This window comes from Podarcis melisellensis (genome assembly GCF_964234715.1).
Source record: "Podarcis melisellensis genome assembly, chromosome: 17".
Taxonomy (NCBI): Eukaryota; Metazoa; Chordata; class Lepidosauria; order Squamata; family Lacertidae; genus Podarcis; species Podarcis melisellensis.
Window position 1 is genome coordinate 23,012,563 of NC_138534.1, and position 25,760 is coordinate 23,038,322.

The window sequence follows — 25,760 nt, forward strand, 5'->3', positions numbered from 1 at the left end:
ACTTAATAGCAGATGTAGTCCCAAAGGGGACAACAGTTCCTCACCCCTAAGCAGTAAGGGTAGAAAGCTCTTATTTTAGTTGTACAAATGAGGAAGTGAAGCTGACTTTCAGCATGGCTAAGCAAGAGGTGAGGGGTGCCTTGAAACTATATCTCTGTTGGGTGTTATATTGGATTAGACAAAGTGAATATTGCATTTATATAGTGGCCAGATGAAGAATCAGAAGTTCTTTATTTTCTGAATCTTATTTTTCTATCTTTCTCTTTTAACCTATTTTCTACTCTTTTTATTTACTTACTTACTTATATAAATAAAGCGGGAGCGCACCCCGCCGCGGGGATTCGAACCACCGACCATGCAATCGGCAAGTCCTAGGCACTGAGGTTTTACCCACAGCGCCACCCGCGTCCCGCTTGTTTAGCGTATACGTAAATCTGGTACTGCACACAAAGATGAAACAGACTTCCAGAATCTCTCCTCATGTACCCACCTCTTCCCAACAATACTTAATCCAAGGCCTTTGCCTGGCTTCTTCTGTAGCTCTATACTGAGCACATCATACATGTCTTCTTCCTTATACTGGGCTTCGTCCCGGTAGACAGTGAGGCGGACTTTCTGAGGCGTCTGTCTGAGAACGTTTATGGCCTCGTCGTGTGTTGCGTTCCTCAGGTCGATTCCGTTCACCTGGGATTCAATTGTATGGCAGATGTCAGAAGCATATAGGCCCCCCTCTAGTCCACTCCTGCCTTTCTCCTCGCCCCCCCCCCCCGCCGCCACTCCCACTTTCAGAAGTATGCAATGTAAGGATGGCTTGCACGTTGCACAATGTTATACCTCCAAGATCTGATCACCAGCCCAGAGCCTTCCATCTTTGGACGCTGCCCCTTCTTCATACACCTCATGGATAATAATTGCGCCCTGTGGATTTAAAAAGCAAAATATAAAACTTGCTAGACCTTTTCGTTCGTCATTCAGTTCAACTATTTTGAGCCTAAGAAAAAAATAAAAGGGGGTTTTGTGGAGATCTCAAAGGAATACAGATGAATCAAATTTTACTAAGGAATGGGAGAAAGTACGTAATGTATCTGAAAAATTATTGTAAAGAACTACACACTTTAGGAGGTTTGACAGAAATCTTGTAGTAAAAAAAACTAAATTATGGACTGATTAAGGTTTTATAATAATTGGAATTAATGAGAAGATGCAGAAGGAAAACAATAACAAAAGGAACCACAAAAGGGGGGATATATTGTTTGTATTCTGTCTGTTTTGGGGGGGATTTGTAAAATTGAAAATGCACACACACACACACACATAAAGTAATACGGATGAATAGTGGTGCCTAGAATAAATTCCGGTACAAAAGTAAAAAATGTATTTAAAGAAGTTTTCATCTGCTGTCCTGATGAAAATGTGTGGTCAAGAAAAATGAAAAGAGGGAAAGTGCAAATGTTTGTATGTGAGAGAGTGAGTGAAATTTCAATGGTGCACAAAAATAAAGATTGCATTTACATAACACATTTCAAAGCGCTCTTCTTCAGGAGCATTACAAATTAGAAAAGCAACATTTCACACTTCGGGGGGAAATATTAAAATGCTTATAAAACATAAGGACTAAACCCATTATTTAAAATATATTTTATGTGGCAAGTGGCAACAAATACATTTTAAAATCTTGTAACACTTGTACGAAGCTAAAAATAATGCTCTAATACACACAACCTTTACACACACACAGACACACACACAACAAACAGAAGGAGGGTAAACCCCTGCCTATTGCAATTATTGACATAAATTTTATTCCCCAACTTAGAGATCAATTGTTTCCATCCATTTATCTGAGTCACATCATATACTGTATTTTTCCGCGTATAACGTCCCCTTGTATAAGACGCCCCCTATTTTTGGGGACTCCAAATTAAGAAAATAGAAGGAGTTTGCCCAGACTTGTTGAGCTTTTTGGGGGAGGATTGCCCATACTTGTAGAACTTTTTTTTAGGGGGGATTGCCGAAATTCACTCAACCACCAGACCTCCAATAACATGCCAAATAGCCACTTACAATCTCTTGCTCTCGGCAGCAACCAATCCCACGTCCCCCCTTTTCACTATCTGTGTATGAGACGAGCCCCAACTTTTAATATGATTTTTATAGACAAACCCTAGTCTTATACACAGAAAAGTATGGTATGTCAAAGAAAGAAGGCATTTGTTACAAACCAGCAAAGTATCGGCTCCTCCTACTATGCTCAAGCCAAGACCGGTGCGTCCCTTGGAGATATCGATTGTCGTTTCACAACCCGGGATGATTGGGCATGTAGCTGGGTCAGATATCAATGTGGCTGGAGTTGAGGACCTGCTTGTGTCTAGAAACAGAAAATCGACTAGTTATAGCTATAGCTGCTCTCCTCCTTAAAAATCCTGTCTACTATGGACTTTATCCTTTTATGAAGAAGGCTTTTGTTGTCCATTCTCCCCCCCCCCAAAAAAAAACCCCACATATATGGTTTGCCTCAATGCATATAAGAAGACCTGTGATGAGCTCTGGCCCCAAGAAACAGAGATGTCACCTGAATTCTTGCATGCTTCTTTCTCTCCTGCAAAGTCTGAAATCTCTCAGAAATAAAAGTTATGTTTACAACTTATCTGAGAGAAACCATCTGTTCTCACACACACATTTGGCTGGATGCATCAATGTTGAAAAAACTATAAAATGGGATGGTTTTAGATGTTGTTTTCAACTTTTTCCATGTGGGATGTCTGCTACTCCCACTTTGGCTGAGGGCACATCATATTTTGTTTGTAGGGTCTTTAATTACTTTATTCAACTGCTTTGGCCAAGGATCAGCTAGTGTATGCTTTTGTTTTGTTTTAAAAAATGCAACCTATGATTTTTCTCTTATTTTCCTATTCCTTAATAGACTACTTAAATTGGATTTCTGCAGTGATCTAGTCATGCCTGCTCATTCAACCAGCTTGGACTCATGCCATAAACTGGTGAAGTGAAGGGCACTAAAATCACAGAGTTACATCCAGCTGATGATAAGTAAACTTCCCTACTTGGAAGAAAACTAATAATTTTTAAGTGCCTTTGGCTTGCTAGGCAAAATCACAGGTATGCAGGTTCCCTAATAATAATAATGTCACAAAGAGACTTACAGCAATATATAAACATTAAAATCAATTACAACAAAGCCAATTAAAAAAACACATTTATACAGACAAAAGACAGGTCTTACAGTATCTGCCACACTAATGGAGTACTTAGAGTAATTCATATTAAGCCTGGGTAAAAAGGCAAGTTTTTGCCTGCTGCATAAAAATAAAGATGGTTTCTGACAAGCCTCCATGCAGAAAGCCTTGTTCCTGAGCTTATGAACCATAGCTTGTTTTAACAATGGTTTGTTATTTTATCTAAATGTAATAGCTTTGCTTAGACATCCTTTATTTGGCCATCCCACCCTAGACACTCACTAAGGGAAAGAGGCCCAAGGAAACAGCAGCTTGAAAACAAACCAAGCTTTGGAGAAATAAATAAGCTGTGGTTTCTAGTCTTCTCTGCACATTTGTCTCATGGTTTGGTGAACAAAATCATGGCTAAAACAGACAATGGCTTAGTTCTACAAATGAATGTCACTGAATTCCTTTCCAAGACTTGGGGTAACTAGAAGATTCTTACTTTTAACCGACTCTGGTTCTGGTGATTCAGAAGGTGAAACAACGGCTGATTGTTGGATATTAGTTCTCTCACCCGAAGTAGCACTGTAAATCGGTGTTTGTGGCGGAGCAGCTGTCTGACTCTCCTCTTCAGCCGAATTGATTGTGAGTTTCACAGTGGGCTTTGATGTCTTCAGCAAACTGATAAACTTGAACAGTAAAAAAGAGCAAACTTCCATGTAACAAGCCAATATAGATACATGATTTTTTATCATTCTAGAGTACAGAAAATGGTATAGCAGGCATATTGTAACAGATTTCCAAAAGCATGCATAGGAGTCAAGTCCCGGGGACTGAGGTCCTGTTGGCTCCCCCCCAACTCTGAGGGGGCCAGGGGCCCCCAAAGTCAATGGGCATTGCCATCCAAATGGTGCATGTGCCACATCCCCCCATATATTTTATTAAAGTCATGGTAGACACCTCTTCTTTCAACATGGTAGACACCTCTTCTTTTTTATATTTTAAAATGGCCTGTGACCCTCAGGTGAAAGGCAGTGTAGAAATTTAATAAATAATAATGAAATAATAAATTCAGCTGCTTTAAAAAGGGAGCTGGAATCCCTGCTCTGCCCTTCCCCTCCAAAGAGCTGATCACAAGAACTGCAGTTAATAGGCTAAATACACATGCAACCATCAGTGCTCCATTTATTAATTATATATACCGTATTTTTCGCTCTATAGGATGCACCAGACCACAAGACGCACCTAGTTTTTAGAGGGGGAAATCAAGGGGGGAATCAAGGGGGGAATTCCTCTTTAGCCTTGCACAGCCCCTCCCAGCTGGCAATTCCCCCACCTCCTACAAAAGCCCACCGGAGCCACGCACCCTTTAAGGAGCGCGTGGCTCCTGAGGGCTTTTCTACGAGGAGGGAGAAGGGACTGACTGGCCGCGTAAGTCCCTTCTCCCTCCTTGGGAAAAGCCTGCAAGAGCCGCGCAAAGCTTGTGTGTAGCTCTTGGGGGCTTTTCCTGCCTGCCTCCCCCCTGCATTCGCTCCATAGGACGCACAGACATTCCCCCTTAGTTTTTAAAAGGGGGAAAGTGTGTCCTAAGGAGCAAAAAATACAGTATATATTTATTCTGCCCTTCCTAACAAAGGACCCCAGGGCAGCAAACAACAAAACAGGATTAAAAACATTTAAATATCCTCACAGCTAAATAATATGCCCCACAAGCCACTTCAGCTTCCCAAAAAAACCCAACATAAAGTGCTATTTTGGGTTCAGAAGTGTGACAGGAAAGAATGAGAAGAAAGAGAAAAGATTTAGCAACCCTCCTGAAACAGACAGAGCATCCCTGGTGCCGTAGCACCCTGACAAAATGCCTAAACAGAATCCTGGTATCTGTATTTTTATGCCCTTAAATGGTTGTATAGAACAGGCGTCAGTAAGTCGCATGCTGTAAGGAATTGTTCAAGTACCTTTTCTATAGGATACCCCACAACAACTTCATCGTTCACTGCCAGAATCTGATCTCCAACTTTAATTCGGCCATCCTGAAATAAAAATAACAACACTGGGATGGGATGGGGAGGGGGCAGAAGGTTTTCCCATCTATACACTTATTACCTTATTCTCTGAATGGGTCACAATTTAACAGCCTTACCTTTCCTGCTGCACCATGCTCTGTTAAGCTCTGAATAACCACACCGTTAAATGTGTCTTCTTCACCAATGGCAATACCTATGCCTCCTTGATCCTAAGAAATACAAAGGGACACCCAGAGGTATAGATGAATGTCAATCAAAGCTGTCTTAAGTATGAATGCATGAGGAGTGCTATCTTCGTTAATTTCTTTAAAAGATGGCCCAAACGATCTGCACCACTCGAACGCATTGATCAAAACAAGTTCGCTCCTCTGAAACTTGTGGCACCCTCCCTGGCAGTTTAAATGTTGCAAGGTGCATATTAAATACTTATTTCAGAAAATACACATTAAAAAAGTGAGACAGAGAGACTGACTGGTGGTGGCATTAAAGCAGAGATTAATGCATAAAGGACAGAATTATGGAACATATTCAGAGAGACCATGTGCATCTATATGGTTTAGACATTTGTTGCTCTTGAATATTGGCTCTTGAATAGATAGGGATTTTTTTGTATGCTTGTAATTTGTTTGATTACAGTGGTACCTCTGGTTGCAAATGGGATCCGTTCCAGAGCCCCATTTGCAACATGAGCAGAATGCAACCTGCATCTGCGCATCTGCGATTTGCCGCTTCTGCACATGCATGTGACATCATTTTGAGCATATGCGCATGCGCGAGCGGCGAAACCTGGAAGTAACCGTAAGTAAGCCACGGGACGTATCCTGAAAGAACGTAACCTGAACCGAACGTAACAAAAGGTATGACTGTATCTGTTCCTTTTTAAAACACACACACATTGTATACCACTTTATACCCACAGTTCACAACACACACACACACACACACACAGAATAATATTCCCAGGTAAATCCATGCTTAGCATAAGAGTATGCACTTCATAAAGCAATTCAGTTAAAAATATATTCACTGCAGATAAGTACAGGTATAGAGAAAGGCCCCATTTGTACAAAACAAAAAAGAGTGTTTAGTATTACAAGAACTAGCCTTGAGCACTGAGTTCCACACACTAAGCTGTGGTTAATCTTAATTATTTATTTAGTTGAAACAAGGGGCTGAAGCTAGGTTGTTTTAACAAATCCTAGTTACCATTTCCCACAGCTTTTCTAAATCTAGACAATAAAGCAATATGTGGTTAATCTAAAATTAAAGTAAGAAAAATCCATATTCCTCCACACCAGAGGACCGAGGAAAGGGAGAGTGAGAGTGTGAGCCCGAGGCCTGCTACAACTCATTTTCATGATTTAGTTATGTTTTGAATGAAGCCAAATACATTGCTGGATTTTGGGAAGTCTAAGACTATGCACCAGCATAATGACCACACAGATAACCCCATGCGATCCAATATAAAATGGGAAAACACGTGAATCTTGAGAATGAAACTGAGTGTTGATTGTAAGATTGAAAACTGAGACCATTAGAGAAATTTGTTCATTCAGAGTAGGAAATGGTCCCTTCCCCTTCAGACTAAAGAAATTACAGACAGAATTCTGTTTGGGGCCATTTGCATTAGCATCTACTCACTTTAGGCAATTCCACATTTTTAATATTCTTATATAAACTCAAATCTATAGGAAAAATAGAGCTTGGATCATTCACTTCACCCTGAAAGAAAGAAAGAAAAATATTGTATCAAAATTTATCAATACAGAAAAACATAACATGCCATGTTCGTTATAGAGGTCACAGAACCAATACATCTAATGACATCCCGGCAACGACCAATTTACGCACATCCAATTGACATGTGACCATGCACACGTAAAAAAAAAAAAAGTAAAGGTAAGGTAAAGGACCCCCAGACTGTTAAGTCCAGTCAAAGGCGACTATGGGGTTGCGAAGCTCATCTCGCTTTGAGGCCAAGGGAGCCAGCATTTGTCCACAGACAGCTTTCCAGGTCATGTGGCCAGCAGGACTAAACTGCTTCTGGCACAACAGAACACCGTGATGGAAACCAAAGCACATGGAATCACTGTTTACCTTCCCACTGCAGTGGTACCTATTTATCTATTGGCACTGGCGTGCTTTTGAACTGCTAGGTTGGCAGGAGCTGGGACAGAGCAACGGGAGCTCACTCTGTTGCGGGAATTTGAAATGCCAACCTTCTGACTGGCAAGCCCAAGAGGCTCAGTGGTTTAGACCACAGCGCCACCCGCATCCCTTCATGCGCACGTGCATTGCAGCAAGCTGGACGTGGCAGGGGAAAGGGGCAGGGCAGAACGGGTTTATGTGTGCTTCGCCGTTGCACACGATGACCCAGAACGCAATCCCCACGCAAACTGGGGGTCACCTGTACTAATGGCAATCTCATTTCTCTGTGTGCCAGCCCTTATGGAGCCAAAATGTCGCTGTCCACATAGGATATAAGGTATTTGGGGGAGGCGGGAAGAAGCCACTGGGCATGTTCATTATTCAACAAGCTCTTAACTGGCTACTAGGGACAAAAATGAAAAGCCAGGGTGGGAGGGGCAATGGAGCAGGATATTCTGGAAGCAGCAGTGCTCTGTGCAACAACATTTTGTTTAACGCAAACTTCCCTCCCCACCCCCAATTTCAGATTTATATTAAAGTACCTCTGTTAAAACAAGTCTTGCTAAAATCTACCTTGATCCCTCTTGTTTAGAAGCTATTTACAACATACTGAAGAGTATCCCCTTTTCCCCATCCCTACCATTATTAATTCTATCACATGAAAATAAATATGAAATACAAATTGTACCTCTTCATACTGAAGTAGCCCAGAAGAGGAAGGTGAAGTCTCTGTTGATTTCCCAGGACAAACGGCCATCTGTTGGACAGCATCTTTGTTTCTATAATATATGGAGCAGAAAGTTTTCAAATCAAACTCTACAATACTTTCGACACCTAAAGCATTTGCTTTTTGCTTTTTGAAGGACATACCCACAATAATGGTAAATCCTGAAAAGCATATATATCATTCAAGGAAGCTTTTAGCAATGCTTCAAAAGTTGAATTATATGGGGAAAGATACTGCTGAATATGCATTTAGATATTACAAAATGTTAAAAATAGATACAAACATTAGAGGTTGCTTACCTGATAAATATGATTTTTACTTTAGAAGGTGCACATTTTATTATTGAAGATGCGTTCTGATGAGTCTTTCCATAGAGAACTTGTCCATTTATCTGGATAAATCAGAATGGGATGGATACTTACTTTAATTATGAATACCAGCTTTGTTCCACAGACAAAAGCAAACTTGATTTCTTTGTCACTATTGTTATTAAAACTGCTATTCAACCATTATGGTTGCAATGCACTAATCCTGTATCTCTATACTGCAATTGTTATCTCCTTTTTTAATATATAAAACAGCTGCTGGTTTGTATTTGGCTCTCAGCTGGCTGAAATCGTCCTTCATTAGGTTGCAGTGGGCTGGCTGACTTTGGGAACATCATTATCAATTTCCACTAGTGATTGATCACCTCGTGACTCACTGTTTGTCAAATGGGGAAAAAAGGCATGAAGACAGCAGGTTTATACAAGCAAGTAAAGGTAAATCAGCCCACTCCAACCAGGTCATTTTGTAAACGAGCATGGAAATGAAAATAAAAGGTATTTTATGCAGTCCCTGGAGTGCACTGAAGCCCCCATTGAACACAGCAAGGATTTGCTTCTGATTAAACATACATGTTATTGTTCTGCTATTGCGTACTGTGTCTAAACAGTGTGCTTAAATCCTCAATATGAGGCCAGAAACACTTTTGCACAGCTTTTACAAGTGCATCAATCACACCTGTTCCTGGAAAAGGGAGATGTGACCATGTTCCCACATGCCTTGGTCACACTGAAGTTTAGTGCAACATACTCTACATGGGGCTACCTTTGAAGAATATTTGGAAGCTTCAGTTGGTTATGACATGCTCCTGCCTGTCTATACTGACTAGCGCCCATTGTTTAGAATATGTGACCCCCTATTTGTTCAAGCTCCTAGACCATTTCTGAGCCCAATTCTAAGCATTGGTGATGATTACCCTGAGAGCCCTAAATGGCTTGGTACTGTGATATTTAAAAGAATGTCTTCTGAAAAATCCACTGATGTGCATTGGAGTGCTGCTGCTCCATGTATCGCTTCTGTCCAAACAATAGCTGTTGGATACACAGGATGAGGCCTTTTCAGTTGTTGCCCATGGACTGTGCCCCACTCCCCCGCCCCCGACATTTTGATATATAGTTAAAATATATATAGTTAAAATAATACCATTTCACTGCGGTTTTGTTGTACTAACTGAATGACACCGCTGGCTCCTGAACACTTGTTTTCCTACCAGTTATTTTTAATCTTGTTATTTACTTTATTTTAGATGTTATTTTTTTGTTGTGCCTTTCAACTGCTGTCATGAGCTATCTGGCTGGGGTGTGTCTCCCAATTTATGGGGCAGAAAGAGATATGCATAAATCTTTTGCTTTAAAAAAATTATATTTCATAAATAAACACACACACACCTACACAGTTAACCTGCAGTATTTATTTACTACAATACGTGTGATAACCATTGGCCTACCTAGTTTTTAAATAAGGGTTAAACAGAATTGTGGAGGCTAGCTCTATCAGCATTAGCCAAGGTAGCTAAATAAAGTCTCGTGCTCACTATACCTCTGAATATACAGTACTGGTGGCAGACAAATTGTAGAGGGGGTAGCTTCCATGTTGATACCCTGTTTGTGAGCTATAAGAGTAATCAGACTGGCCACTGATGGAAACAAAATGGTGGGCTGGATAAACTCTAGATTAAATGTACTATATCTTAGTCCACCTCTTTTTCTATTTTAATCCTGTTATATTCTAACATCCAGCACTAAACCTCCTATAGGACCTAGTGCTGAGTACTGAATACTTCAAAAGCTTCCATTTTCTTCTATCAACCCAAAGAGTAGTCCAATGAATGATAAAATGAATTGTATATCTTCCTTCATCTGAGACTATGAAATCTGAGATGATGTTGGCTACTTCTGTGACATTAGTCCTGGTATAACTTTGGAGACCATGAAAGGAGAAATGGAGTGAGACGTCAGACAACCAGACATAACTAAAAACCTAAGGGGAAAGCTTCAGGATGAATGACAACATATTAGCAGTACAACCCTATATATAAATCCCATTGAGCTCAAAGAGGCTTACTCCCAATTAAGTGAAACAGGACCGCAGTCTTGCTGTTTCATTAAATCATGGCTTTCTTTCTCTCAAAACCATAGCAAAGGTACTTACTTCTCCTGTTTCACAGCATCTATTTACTTCTTCAGTACTAGTATAGTTGGAAAACAATCCTGACCACAAACATAACATTTATAACGGGAAGCCAGTATGATTGTAAAGAAAGGCAATACTGATTAAAAGAATGTGCTGTTAATTAAAGGCTGCATTTTGCACCAATAATCGAATGTCCCCACCCCACCCCCCGTCCTTAGAGTTACCATGTTTCATTTTAAGTATAATTACTAGACACTTACTTCCAGTAACTCGTCTGCAATCTGCAGTCTGCCATCTTTTCCAGCTGCTCCATTTGGATCAATTCCCACTACAAAAACGCTCATCTTGGACCGGTCTTTGTTCCCAGCTAGGCTGAGTCCTAAGCCAGTCTTCCCTTTCTCCAACTCTATCATGTGCAGATCTCCAGACAGATGCCCATACCGCTGACTAATCTTTCCTAGTCATAAGGAGAGAGAAATTGGGTGGCAAGGGAAGAATTTATCTCTGAAAACTTAAAAAGAACACAAACTTTGGAAATTCAGCAGTCGTTGTCATAAACCCATAATCTCACACAGACTGAAACAATTCAAATAGGAATCTATGGTTCTTTTCCAATAAAATTCTCTAACTAGAAGAAAATGCCTCCAGGCACTTCAATTTATCAGAATGGAAGAGTAGAAAATCTCTCCCTCACTGCTCTATACAGTCTGCCTCTCTCTCTCTGTGTACACACACACACACACACACACACACACAAAACTCCCACACATATTTGTGTTTTTAAGATGTTTTCTAATAGCAGCAATTATCTCACTTGGACTATAATGGAAAAGACAACCAGAGAATAGAGCTTAATATGCTTGTCCATTATGCAAAAGACAGAATCTGAATTCATACAACAAAATGTACATAGCAAAAAATAATGTTGTTTCCACAAGTTATTCATGCAAGATAAAAAAAAGGAAGATGACCTTCACTTAGTATATGAAGATGTAAACAATTGTGAAAGGTTCTCTCAAGAAGCAAACTTACTCCAGCTGTATCCGAACTCATCTTCCTTATCCAGCTCTTCCAGGTATTGGTTGCTGGAACGCTGCAAAACTTCACTGCTCATTCCTGGAGACAGTGAAGGAGGGGGCAGAAGCAGGTTACAAGACGAAGTCTTTTCTGGCTCTGAATCTGACTGGCTAGATGCCTGTGGAGAGTAAGGAAAATACAGTGGCTGGGAACGTGCAGACTGGCACTGGGCAAAGAAAATGCATGAAGTGATGACAAAGAAAGGGCTGGGCCTTTGAAGTTAAAATACTGTGCAATAATAGAACGGAAAGGCAATCACAGATGATGAAAAAAAAACAAACCAGCATGGTAAATGAAGGTTCAAATGCACTTAAAGCAAAGCAGGACAGTTACTAAAAGCCAAATTCAGTGAAGGTTTATGTGCTGGGTGGCCTACATACCAAGGACTTACATAGACGTGAAAGTGTATTTCCAAAACCGAAAACAGTATCATATAAGGAAGGGAGATAATTTTACTGATTCCCAAAGAAAAGTGGAAAGATGTGCTGTTTTGAGGATTCATATAGAAAAGTGCCTTTGTTCAAACGGTGGGGAGGGGGAGAAGAGAAACTCACATGAAGCTTTAGCAATACTAGTTTGGATCCAAAGTTCCCATGTACAGAACTCTGCTCACTGTACATGCCTACTTCTGTGTCCCTGAAGCCCTCTTGAAACAAGCCACAGAGAGTTGGCGGACCTCTCCAGAACACAGCAGAAGTTGGTTTGGGAACCTGCATGAGAGATTGTGGGCATTGTCTCCTCCCCTCTCCTTTGGGAGCTTCCATTCGCCAAAGGGACACTCTGGAAACAACTGTGTGTGTGTGTGCATTTAACTTTATTTCAATACTTAGCGTGTGCATATATAATAACTATATGCACACAGCTTCAGATTTTGTGCGGCTGAATGTTTCCGAACACAACCGAAAACCAAGGCGCAACTTCCGATTGGCTGAAGGAGCTTCCTGCACTCAATCGGAAGCTGCGGAAGCTGCGGAAGACGTTTGGCTTCCAAAAAATGTTCACAAACCGGAACACTCACTTCCAGGTTTGCGGCGTTCGGGAGCCAAAATGTTCGAGTCGCAAGATGTTCCAGAACCAAGGTACGACTGTAAAGAGTCTGGACATTGTTTAGTCTTTTTAAAGAAGCTATTGATCACCTAGAAGAGTTATTTGGCTTCCTAGCTTTAAGCTACATATCATCAACAATTTACACACACAACAACAACATCTTAGCCCTCTTGTATGCAGAGGTATGGGGCCTAACTGTGGCAAATGGTTTCGCTAAGGTAACACAGGAAGAGACCCTATAAGCGTGAATGGGAGCATAATGATTGTCTTCGGGGATCTGAACTGGGAGCTCTTAATAAGAACAACAGTGACCTTAATTATGAAGAGTTGGCTCTCCAGGTATTGCTGGAATTCCAGCAATGATACCTGATGGTCGACCGAGCTGCCTGGGGGCTGATGGGAATTGCAGCCTGACAACCTCTGGAGAACCACAGCCCCCCCTCCCCATCACTACTATAAAAGATGCAGAAATAAATACAAATGTGGCAACTCCCAAATCCTTCATCATAGTATCCTGTGGGTTCCAGACAACGAATTTGGGAGACAGTAAGTACAGAGAGAGCAGCATCACTCTGAAAGAAGCAGGTACACTTGGAAGAAGCACGTGGTCTTTTGAAATGATCAAGGGGGCAAAATGGGGGGTTGAGGACAGACAGCACACAAGGAGTGCAGTACATACACTGACTACGATAGTTAACTACAAATTAGGAGGGTAACCGTGAATTAAAACAAACCTTAAATGGTGTAGGAGCAAAGGGATTACATGGGGAGCAACTGGTGGTAAATCTAATTGGATTCTGCATATCCTATGGTAACAGAAAACAGCAGGCTGTTTATTACAGTATCCTTGGAAGAATGCTTCTTTTTGTACTGTACAAGTATTCTTACATAGGGAATGGGTTTTATATAAACTTTGTTTTTTTTATCACATCAGAATGACTCTACATTTCATAAAGGGCCTAACATGGCTTATCATTACCAGTCATAGGCCCTATCCAATATATATTTGCACAGGCCTTGGAGCAAAAAAATCCTTCTTGGGAGAAAATTGACAAAGACAATTCTGCAACCTGAGAACAAACATTTATGCATCAATTCACTTTTGCATGCAGATGTACATGAAGTGAAATGCCATAGCAGCCCCTCCAAAATCTGCTCAAGGGGAACCCCCAACTAGCTTTTGAAGGTGGCTCAGGGGCTGCAGGAGGGAGGAGAGGAAAGGAAGTTTAAGTCGTGTTCTGTGAGCAAAAGTGGCTTCTACTCACAGAACAGCAGTACTGGAGAGAACAGCAGAGAACCCCTTGCCTTTTGTTTGTTTTGAGATTCTAAGCCATGGGTAGGCAAACTAAGGCCTGGGGGCTCAATCGCCTTCTAAATCTGGCCCGCAGATGGTCCAGGAATTAGTGTGTTTTTAAATGAGTAGAATGTGTCCTTTTATTTAGAATGCATCTCTGGGTTATTTGTGGGGCATAGGAATTTGTTAATCCCCCCCCCAAAAAATTATAGTCCGGCCCCCCACAAGGTCTGAGGACAGTGGACCAGCCCCCTGCTGAAAAAGTTTGCTGACCTCTGACCTAAGCTGTTAGCTTATTAAAAGAAAAGTAAGTTTACTTCTATAGCCCTTACCTATATCACCAAGTAGAGACAGAACGCTTGCATTTAAGCAGTTATGTGGCACCTTGGAGACAGAGGAAGGTGCCTTATAGTGAGTGAAACCACTGGTGTCTAGTAACTAACTGAGAGCAGCTGCCCAAGATTTCAGAAGGTTTTCTTTTCCCTCAGCTCAGCCTAAGAAGCCAGAGACTAGGCAGAGGAACTTCTTGCATCTAAAGCACATGTTCCACCACTAAGCTTCACCACCACCACCACCCCCCCATTTTCATGGCAACAAATAACAGATAGCATAAAGTATCTGGGATGGGAGCCTAAGGTAGAATTGTAGAGTTGGAAGGGACCACAATGATCATCTAGTCCAACTCCCTGCAAGACAGGAATACAGGAATATTTTGCCCAGCATGGGGCTTGAACCCACAATCCTGAGATTAAGAGTCTCATTCTCTATCAACTGAGGCATCAATGTTAGTTAGATCTGTAGCCTGAATTCCCTTGCAGACAGCAGTGGTCTGCTATTGACTTTGTCAGGACTGATCACAGAATTGTCCTGTGACAATTGCCGTTCTGGCGGCGGCAATGCAACCAGCGATACAAGAATGCCTCTAGACACAATTCATTTACAGTCCACTCTGACACATGACTATGTCCCACTGATAATCAGTACAGCTAGCTTCCAGGTAAGCGATTACAGAACTGCAACCTTAGCTATTTGTGTTCTGTATTCTCCACACCATTCCTTAATATTCCTAATTCACTGGGGGCAGGGTGGAGGGCGGGGGAGGAGAAGAGCCAAACTATTTCTGTTAATATTCTCAAAAAGATTTGGGAATGCGGTCATACTGCCAATCAATTTTGCCTCAACAGTGTATACGTGTGTGTGTGTGTGTGTGTTTAAAATCCTAATCCACACCAATTCATGTAATATTTTACAATGGAGATTCGTAGCTTTAGTGAGCAGTTTATCTGTTAAATGCAAAGCATGACACAGTTGCAGCCTCTGGTCTTTCCCTAAGCAACAGTCTGTCTCTCTGTCTTACTATGATTGTGGACCAGCTGGTTCAACGGTCAAATGAAAGCTTTTTGGGTGAGTATGGTGGACCTATCTCCGACAAGGAGAATGCTTTTCCTCCAGTAAGACACTGGCTTATTGATGTTTGTTCAAAAAATATCAAGTGAGGGAGAGGAGAAGGAGCAGAGAAAGAGAGGAACACATAAATTTTCACTGAGTCCATCGCAAACATCCATGCGTCATCCAACCTTGTTAGTGTTGAACTGTAGAGGCTCAACAAAGGGGTTAGTGCTGCTGAAGGCAGGAGGCTTACTGAAAGGGTTGTACTGCAGGTAAGGCATAGGGAGGTTCTACGAGAAAAACAGAAAGGGGCTTGCTAACCAAAAGGCAAATACATTAGGGCACTTCCACACAAACATGACCATCCATTGGCCAACATCAAATCCAGGGGTCAGCAAACTAAAAATCCCGTGGGCCGGATCTGGCCCAATTGCCCTCTGGATCCAGCCCGCAAATGGTTCTGCAACCACCACTTGGATTGGCGCGACTGCCATTTTTTTTCAATTTTTTCGGGCACCATTTTTTGGGTGGTTTTTCTCCTCCCTCCCTCACTGTGGTGGCGTCTCCTGCCTCCTCCCTCCCTCCCTCTTCCTGGCTTCTCCCCACCCTGTGGAGGAAGGGGGCTGGGCTTTGATAGGAAGCCTCCCCACCCGCCTGCCAGCCTCTCCCCATGGGCTGGAGCTTGGTGCACCTGCTGGCCTTGTGCCTGGCACCCAGGAAAGCTGGCCCGAAAAGGAGAGGCACGGTCACCACCACCGGCTCCCAACCACAGGCAGAGCAGCAGCGGAGGTAGGCAGGGGGAGAGGAGGGGCTGGGGGAGGGGGGAGAGAGAAGCCCCCTCTGCAGTCCGCAATCACTAGGTCTGGGGGGACAGTGAACTAGCGCCCTCCCCAAAAAGGTTTGCTGACCCCTGATCAAATCCATGTGTGAAAATGGTGGTCATGGATCAAATACTACAGAGTGATTGCAAAGCATTTCAGACACAATGTGTTTCAATGACAATTCACACATTCCAGCTGAGAATCACTGATAAATAAGGATGTTGAGTGTTGCACCTGCATCCATGTTTGTACCACCCTTTATGCATGAGACCTCTCCATGGTTTTAAGCATCTCAAAAAGGAACAGGACTCCACCAAGATTGTTCCAAATATCCCTTCATTATCATTGCAAGTCCAAATTAGAAAAGCAGGTGCACACATCCATAATTTATATTAGTGCAGTGGGGGGGGGGGGAGCTGCCTCTTAGCGCAACCACAGCACTAGCTGTGATCCAGCGAAGGTAGCTTGAAAACAATATAAACATATGTCTGGCACAAAGCTGCCTGATGGATAAGGGGTTAAGAGCAGGACCTCATGGTTAATGCCAAACCACAGTTTTCAGCCATAGCTGGAAGTAGATTGGAAGCTGTGGTCTTACATAACCATGATTAGCACCGCTATAGAGGTTGTCCTATGCAGGGTGAATAAAAATCAATGATTTTATATATATATATATATATATATATATATATATATATATATATATATATATAGAATTTTTTTTATTTAAATCAGATTTTTAAAAATAAAATGCCTTTGAAGGAAAAACCTTTCTAAATATAGTTTTCTATTTAAGTTACATTATAGTCTAAAGGCTATTCATCAGGAAATAAGGATTTGTTTTAAGTTTTTCATGCATGCTAAAACTCAGTCTAAGGTTTTGTGTGTTTTTTATAAAAAAGTTTAACCACATCAGTTAACAAACATGGATACATATTCTATAACGTTATTGTTTTAGTTAAATAAATTGTTTAAATTGTTATGAAGGAAATGATTGTTTTTCTCCTTCCAATAAAGTACAGCAGAGATGTTGTCCAAACATAAACAGTTAACTTATCAAACCTCACAATAATTTCATAATTATCTGTCTACATATTTCTAATAGTAAAACCAAATCAGTAATTTCTGATATACATAACTGTAAAAACTGCTCTGAAAATATATTATTCCAAAAATGAAACCTTCATCTGGTGGTAAATATTAAGATTATACCAGCTAGAGTGAGTCTTTCTGTAAAAAAATAATAATGATTTAAATCAAGTCTTACTGACTAGTTTTAATCAAGTCTTACTGACTCTGTTTTAAATCAAATCCACCCTGGTCCTATGTCATCGTTAGCTCAGACACTGAACACAAGGGGAAATTTCCATGCAAGATGTGATGAAGAAGGGTTAGGGTGTACACAACACACAGAAGGTGTGCACAACACAAGGGCAACAAATAATGAAAGCTTCAAAGCCCATGGGGCATTCCCAATCTCCTACCAAATCCTATGCCTGCTTATTTGGAAGTATGGTAAATTCCACTCAACTCAGTGGGACTTACTTTTAAATAAAAAAGGACAGGATCAGAATGCACAACTGTTGCCACTGTTGTTACAATTAACAAGGCGAAAATATTACACCAACAGACAATAAATTACCATATTTTTCCATGTACAACATGCCCCCATGTATAAGACACCCCCTATTTTTAGGGACTCCAATTTAAGAAATTCCCACCCTTCACTATCTGTGTATAAGAAGACCCACAGTTTTTCACATAATTTTAAAGTAAAAAAACCTAGTCTTATACACGGAAAAGTATGGTATATACTTTAAATATTGATAAAAACATAGTGGTAAGCAGAATCTGAAAAGGCTTGTCAACGCGACTCCCATCCTTTGCAAATAAGTTACCGGGGGGAAATGCACAACGGAATACTTAACTTATTAAACAAGCAAGTTAAGAGTTGTTTCAAAACAATATATATAACTGGCCACAGTAATCATTCATATCCCCTAGGTAACACTTAGCCATTTCCCACCCACAACATGCACTGGTGGAACGTGTTAAATTGCTGGATACTTTTTTTTCTTAACAAAGCTGTATTAAAAGGTAACTCTCATTATAGGACCCGATTAGTTCTGTGGATTACTCTCTGTGACCAAAGACTGGAAATCCCCTTATAGGATCTTGCTCTAAAAACACAACGGCGGTTTTCAAACGAAGAGCACAAACTAGAAGCGCTGCTTTTCTCCATGCCACAGCAAATGCACAAGCCTCAAATAGCATCTTGCACACAATCACCAATATTCTGCAAAGCTACTCCATGCGAATTTACCTGTGACGACTGGTGGTAAAATGGATTATTAGGTTTCTGCCCGCTGGGAGCAGAGGACGATACAGAGCTATAGAGAGATTCTGGCTGGGAAACAAAAAGTTTGTGAAACAGCTTGTAAATCAAGACATGCAGCTTACAGCGAATCTACAAGGAGGAAGTGTCGTTACAAACAATGCAAGCTACTATATTAAAACTATTTTGCAGGTGTTTGTGTCACCCATGCAGCGCAAGTTGCTGAAAGTGTGAAGTGAAGCAAAACGAAACAGGTCCCTCTGCATACTTGAACGGTGCATCTGCACAGGAAGTTTCCGTCCCTCCTGGTTAATGCTTTACAAGCATTGAAACGAAAAGGGGCATTTGGGTGCAAAGGGCGTTTGCAACCATTCTGCCCCATGCAGATTGTGCAGGCCATGCACAGCCCACAGCTGTCTCCAGCTGCCATGTTTGACGAGCATGTAATCAAGATGGGATATACACAGGTGCTCTGGGGCAGGAGGGTCTCAGCTGCACTGAATGAGCAGTCTCATAATCTCAACAATTGCTTGGTGTGGAAGAGCTGTTAGAACAGCGTTCCTCAAACTTGGGCCTCCAGCTGCTTTTGAACTAGAATCCCCATCATCCTTAACCACTGGTCCTGCTAGCTAGGGGTGGTGGAAGTTGTAGTAAAAAAAAACAGCTGCAGATCCAAGATTGGGAAACCCTGTCTTAGAACTTTTCCACGGTGCCTAACGAAATGTACATATATATTTTTGGTTGCCACCACTCGCTTTGATCCAGAAACCTGCACTGTCTTACAAATCCATTCTAAAGTAGGTTTTCAAGGATTGGTTTTTTGTTTAGTTTGCATGTGTGTGCTAATCGCAACCACTATGAATCCTACCCTTAGCTTTGTGGAAATGTCCTCCCCAAAATAACATAGCCTTGGATGTTTAATTTCTCCCTGCATATTTTGGTTCTGCAAATCTTTCTTTCACAGTTCATATGCTTACCCTTGGTCTGTTTATAATGCTTTGTACCATAAAGACTACTGGATTGCCTGCTCTTCTTATGGCTTCCACAGCTTGTTCGTGGCTTGCATCTCTGAGGTTAATTCCATCCACCTGAAATCGTAAGGCCTAAGCTTAACACAATGGTACACGCAGCTAGAAAAATAATAACGCAGCAACTTCTAGAAAATGTATTTCACTTCTCTTTGTCATGGTGAAAACATAACAAGCAAACAAGCAAAAAAACTAGGGGCAGTCGTTTCTGACATCAGGCCGTCAGGATAGTGCAGTGTTAAGGAGACCGAGCTGCAAATAAGGAGCCCGTAGTTCAAATCTTGTTCCAGTCATGAGCTTTAACCTTAAGCAAAGCGCTTTATCCAAGCCTGAGTACCGTCTTTCGCAATATGAGGGCAATAAGCCTGACCTACCTTACAGGGCTGCTGCAAGGATATTGAGACAAATGTATGTGAATCATTGAGAAAACTCAGGACTCAGATACACTCATCAACTATATCATTATAACTGCATTATAAACATGAGACACCAGATGGTGTTGTAGAGCTGTGATCTATCGCTAGTGGGGTTTTACACTATCAGCTTTTATAACGCATTTTTCTGCAACACGTTTTTTAAATGTGTATAGATCCAGCTTCAAATTCAATGTATTATCAATCCACAGCAGACAAACCACCTGTGTATGTCAATTTACATGTGTACTTATTTCTTTTTTTAAAAAAAGAGAGAAGTCTCAGGATAGGTCATAATTTGTAAGCAGCGAACAGAATTTCTAAAACGCTTCTGCAAATAAAAATTTGAAAATCGTATTTCCAAAGCAAGATTGTGTTTACATGCTTCACTGAATTCCTGCAAGGCTCAATTAACATGCGTATAAAGTACAACCTTCATTTTAAAGGGAGGGGGAAGGAAGGGAAAAGGTGAGAGACTGCCATTTAGACTCCCTCAAGAGCTGCAAAATGCAGTCTTTCCAAGAAGGCTAAGACTTAGCACTTCCTGAAAGGGGGCTTCCACTTGTGCAGATGTCTAAGACAAGAATCCAAAGGCTGTTTTGGCACCTGAAGAAAATGAGGTTATAATATTAGTGTTAGTAAGTTAATTCGGGTTTTCGGTCACTATTGAAGCTGGAAGCCAAGGTACAGCATGCTAGTGGTTAGTTGCAATTTTAACATTAGAAGTCTCATGGGAAGAGCTCTCTTTACCACTTTAGTTTTTATGAGACGACTGAGAATTAAACCATCCACTATAAAGCATGGAGAGATGGCAAACGTTAGAGTTTGTAAACTTCCAGAGGTGGAAACCATGGTGCTTGCAGGACACAAACCATGGGCACCAGAACGAAATACTTAATTCAAATGTACAGTAGTAATAGAAATCATTTCATAGAATCATAGTTGGAAGAGACCACCAGAGCCATCTAGCTCAACGCCCTGCAATGCAGGACTCTTTTGCTCAACGTGGGGACTCAGACTCATAACCCTGAGATTAAGAGTCTCATGCTCTACCAATTGAGCCCAACAGATCTAGTTCAGTCATGCCAGAAGCTGTTTACAACATGCATTCTACTTCTGGAAGTCAATCTTCTTAGAACAACCAGCAGTCCCATTAAATGTGTGTAAGGAGGTTGGGGGCTTTAACTGTGGGAAAGTGGAGGGTGATCTACTACCTCCACTATTCTATCTCCAGTTTTCAAGGTTCCGTTTTTGCCAGCAGGGCTGTCTTCAAGAATGTGTTTGATGAAGATTCCTCTCATGACTTCGCCGCTGCTCAGTCGGCTTCCCATTCCTCGTCCACCGACAATGCTGATTCCCAGTGACTTGCTGGGTTCTCTCCAGAGTTCAACCCTATAATTATAAATACGTTAAGAAATGCAGCGCATCTACATTACAGGTCTGCAACTTTTACAAATTGCATCTCAGTGTGCTTGAACTTAGGGCTGAAGAGACTCTTTGTCACTTTTGGTTGCTATTTAGGATTGTGCCAAAAGATCCACCCTGGGATCTTTTTATGTATCGGCCTTCATTAAAAGATCCCAGGGTGGTTCACAGAATTAAATGCAAGATAAAACGAAGTAAATAATTAAACCAAAACAATAAAACAGCTAAATAATAATAATAATAATAATAATAATAATAATAATAATAATAATAATTTATTTATACCCCGCCCATCTGGCTGGGTTTCTCCAGCCACTCTGGGCAGCTTCCAATAAAACACTAAAATACAATAACCTATTAAACATTAAAAGCGTCCCTAAACAGGTCTGCCTTCAGATGTCTTCTAAAAGTTTGGTAGTTATTTTTCTCTTTGACATCTGGTGGGAGGGCGTTCCACAGGGCGGGTGCCACTACCAAGAAGGCCCTCTGCCTGATTCCCTGTAACTTGGCTTCTCACAGCGAGGGAACTGCCAGAAGGCCCTCGGTGCTGGAGAATGATGGAGGCCTGGTTGAAGAGAAACATTTTTGCCTGGCACCTAAAAATATATAATGAAGGCACCAGGCGAACCTCCTTGAGGAGAGCATTCCACATATGGGGAGCCACTACAGAGAAGGCCCACTCTCATGCTGCTACCCTCTGGACTTCACGTGGAGGAAGCACACAAAGAAAAGCATTGACAGCATGATATAGAATTGTGCTCACACAGTGGTTACTCCCAGGGGTGACAAACGGGTGCCTGATTGCAGCTTCCTTTTCCTCCTATGGTGTCAAGTGATGGGAAGTGGTAACAGGGCCGGATTTAGGTTTGATGAGGCCCTAAGCTACTGAAGGTAATGGGGCCCTTTATATGTCTAGCTGTCCTTTGTCAACAACAAATTGTTGCTGATTTTTTATGTTTGAATATATGCTATATGGTAATTTATGGACCTATTAGGTCCATACACAACACAAAACACTGTTGCTGTATGTAGGTTTTATTTTATTTGTTTTTTTATCTTATATTTTGGAAATGTACATCCAGGGGGTTTTTTCCTTTAATTTTTTTTGGGGGCCCCAAGAGAGTGGGATCCTAAGCTATAGCTTGTTTAGTGTATATGTAAATCTGACACTGCTAATATTACACAAGTTAAGAGCTCTGTGAAGAACTGTCAAAGACCAATCTAGGAATTCAAGAGGTCAGGCACAGATGTAATTCTGCCTGCCTGCCTGTGATGATGATCAGGCACACCTCTGCAGCTCCAGATCTCCTCCCACCTTGTCTAAGGATTTCTCCTTTGCTCCTTTCAATTTGTAGGAAGCCCTTTCAATTCCAAAGCCGAGGGCTGCATCCAGCAATGCCATTCCACTTACATAATAGACTTCTGCTTGTGCAATAAAACCTTTCCGCTCCTGTCCTCTTCCTTGCAGTCCCTGGAGCACTTTCAAAATCTGCTCCAGAAGGTTTGAGGACAGATTCTGGCAGTGAATGAGGAGATGAAAGGAATGGGGTGGGTGTGTCCCACTGCACAAGTGGTGTGTTGGAAACAAACCTAAGTATGGCGGTCATTCATACGTCATTATTACAGTTGGCACCAACTAGAATTCCCAACCATGGTTAGAAGCACTCCCAGTTCTCCCGGCTACAAATCAATAAACTGCACAAGAAATGAAACTATCCAAATTATCCAAATTCTATGTCCATGTCTTCTTTGTTTGGCAATCACTTGTAGCCAAGTTAGATTGTCTTCCATGAACATGGTCTTAATAATGAGTCCATAAGTGACTGTGGAGGCTAATTCTGGATCCACACGTCTTTCCATAGGTGGGGCATAGGTTTCAAGGCAAGAGTTGATCACAGTGAAGATTTGGTAAACATGCCTTGTGAATTAACTAAGATATCAATTTATCCTGATTTCCAGTAATCCAGGCATTCTGGCTGTGCCCCCAAATCAATAAAATGTGAGAAACTGGACATTGAACGAGAATAAACTGCTAAGAGGGTTATCTGAGTAGCAGAAACACACATACCTCCTTGGTTGGTTCCAGTTACTGTAGCCTGCATTCTGAAGTTCACTTTCTTCTCCTTCACCTTCTTCCCGTTCTGGTAGTTCTGGAATTTCTCTGGTAACAAACAAGGGCATGTACAGCATGCTTTAGTAACCTACAAATGGCATTTCTCACCATAGCTGTCAAGTGTCCCTTATTTGAAGGGACAGTCCCTTATTGCAGCGCCATGTCCCGCTGCTGTCCCTTATTGATGGATGTCCCTTAAATGTCCCTTAAATGATGTCCCTTAAATTTCGAAGGAAGCAGCTCCTCTCCCTCCCTCCCTGCCGGCCAGGGAGGAGGGAGGCTCCAACTGTGTTGCTTGGCTGTGTTGCTCACCCAATAAGTGGTCTAAGAACGACTGGGGGGTGGAGCTTGCATGCCTTGTGTGTGGCTAGTTAATGCAAGCTGAGGGGGTTTTTGAATGCTGGACAGCATTTTGTTGCACATGCTGCTGCAAACTTTGCAGTGCAAAGCCAGGCCAGGGAGCCATCTTAAGTTGAGGCTGCATAGGCCTTGTGGTGCATGTGATTCAGATTCTATTCAGTTGAACCTCTGGTTACAAAGTTGGTTGGACAGTGTTCTCGAAGCTACCAGCATGAGTTTGACCAGACTGCAGGTGAGGCTGCAGGTCCCTTATTTTGGCTGCTGGTCCCTTATTTTTGAATCTGTAAGTTGACAGCTATGTCTCTCACCGTCCTGAAGTACTGAAGACAGAGGGTCATAACCAAAGTTAACTCTACTCAGCGTAGACCCATTGAAATTAATGGGTGTGACTAACTCTAGTCCAGCCATTTCAATGGGTCTACTCAGAATATAACTTAACTGAATACAATCCACAATTATAGCCTTGCTCCACATTTTTAAAAAAATCAAACAATCTAAAGCACTTTCCCCAGTCAATCAGACTAGAAATGGATACAGTTTCCAGTTGCATTGTTTTTTGAACTCTTGGGGCTTTTGGGAGATAAAAAAAATACAACCTTGCAAGTAATCTGAGAAAATAAAAATACAACAAAGACAATAACAAGGGCACAAGAATAGGAAGAAGGATAAGAAATGTATAGGAAATGGAGGTGATTCTATATTCTGTATATCAATCAAGATCCAAAAACTGCAGGTTGTATTTTATATCTAAATATGGACTCCTCCCCCTCCTCACATCCCTGGTATTCCAGAATAGCACTCCATGACACACAACAGCCTTCCATTTCAAGGCATTACCAGTTGGACAAGACGGTTCACAAATTCACATTGACAATTTCATTCAAAACTGGTATCAATTCATAGCTTATGCCAACCCAAATCCAAACAGTGAACATATTGCTAAATATCATAAATCCTTCTTGCAATTTCACAATTCCTCTGGAATAATCCTATTCTCATTTGTAGGAAAAGTCACTGGCGGAGGTTAAGAATGGGGGTCCAGGGGAAAGGAAGGCAGAATAATGACTAGTCAATTAATTGTTATTTTCTCTTCGGGAGGAAAACCATGATTTTTGCTGTCGTTTAATCGTGTCCGACTCTTCGTGACCCCATGAACCAGAACAAGCCAGGCACTCCTGTCTTCCACTGCCTCCCGCAGTTTGGTCAAACTCATGCTGGTAGCTTCGAGAACACTGTCCAACCATCTCATCCTCTGTCGTCCCCTTCTCCTTGTGCCCTCAATCTTTCCCAGCATCAGGGTCTTTTCCAGGGAGTCTTCTCTTCTCATGAGGTGGCCACAGTATTGGAGCCTCAGCTTCAGGATCTGTCCTTCTAGTGAGTACTCAGGGCTGATTTCCTTCAGAATGGATAGGTTTGATCTTCTTGCAGTCCATGGGACTCTCAAGAGTCTCCTCCAGCACCATAATTCAAAAGCATCAATTCTTCTGCGATCAGCCTTCTTTATGGCCCAGCTCTTACTTCCATACATCACTACTAGAAAAACCATAGCTTTAACAAACCATGATTTATTATGCTGTAAACGAGCTGGTCCCTCGTCCCACCATGCTCTGCCTTCGCTGTGACAATCCTGGCTTTTATCAAGAACAGTTCCCCATGAAGCCCACACCAGTATCTCTGGTTTAGTACAAGCCAAAATATTTGCACGATGGTGAACAACTTTTCTGAAGCAAATCTTTGGCTAGCCTGAGTATTTCTTTCTTTGTGCTTTAAAAAAAACCACAACCACCATATTATCGTCTAGAGTAAACAGATGCCAGACATTTGCCTATCGTTTTTTAGTAAAAGTTTTTTGCTTCAGCAAGCATGGAGGTAGAATTTTCATGCTATTAGCATATGTATGTGTAAACAGAGGTAAAGGAG

General features: G+C 41.6%; 1 protein-coding gene across 16 annotated transcripts in view; it reads right to left on the bottom strand.

Moving 5' to 3' along the window:
• MPDZ (multiple PDZ domain crumbs cell polarity complex component) overlaps window positions 1–25,760 on the bottom strand; it is a 100,964-nt gene that overhangs the window by 14,055 nt on the left and 61,149 nt on the right. For 7 of the 16 annotated variants that reach the window (XM_081893624.1, XM_081893618.1, XM_081893623.1 and 4 more), the window contains 17 exons: window positions 23,436–23,528; window positions 21,157–21,334; window positions 19,479–19,589; window positions 18,490–18,573; window positions 15,534–15,635; window positions 13,397–13,468; window positions 11,571–11,733; window positions 10,799–10,995; window positions 8,381–8,472; window positions 8,043–8,133; window positions 6,848–6,928; window positions 5,323–5,415; window positions 5,138–5,212; window positions 3,682–3,868; window positions 2,223–2,368; window positions 835–918; window positions 491–684 (listed from right to left, as the gene is read on the bottom strand). In XM_081893624.1, coding sequence (XP_081749750.1) covers window positions 491–684; window positions 835–918; window positions 2,223–2,368; window positions 3,682–3,868; window positions 5,138–5,212; window positions 5,323–5,415; window positions 6,848–6,928; window positions 8,043–8,133; window positions 8,381–8,472; window positions 10,799–10,995; window positions 11,571–11,733; window positions 13,397–13,468; window positions 15,534–15,635; window positions 18,490–18,573; window positions 19,479–19,589; window positions 21,157–21,334; window positions 23,436–23,528 — 2,043 coding nt within the window. The remainder of the gene's footprint in view (window positions 1–490; window positions 685–834; window positions 919–2,222; window positions 2,369–3,681; window positions 3,869–5,137; window positions 5,213–5,322; window positions 5,416–6,847; window positions 6,929–8,042; window positions 8,134–8,380; window positions 8,473–10,798; window positions 10,996–11,570; window positions 11,734–13,396; window positions 13,469–15,533; window positions 15,636–18,489; window positions 18,574–19,478; window positions 19,590–21,156; window positions 21,335–23,435; window positions 23,529–25,760) is intronic. The other 9 variants (XM_081893610.1, XM_081893614.1, XM_081893612.1 and 6 more) reach the window with 7 other exon arrangements.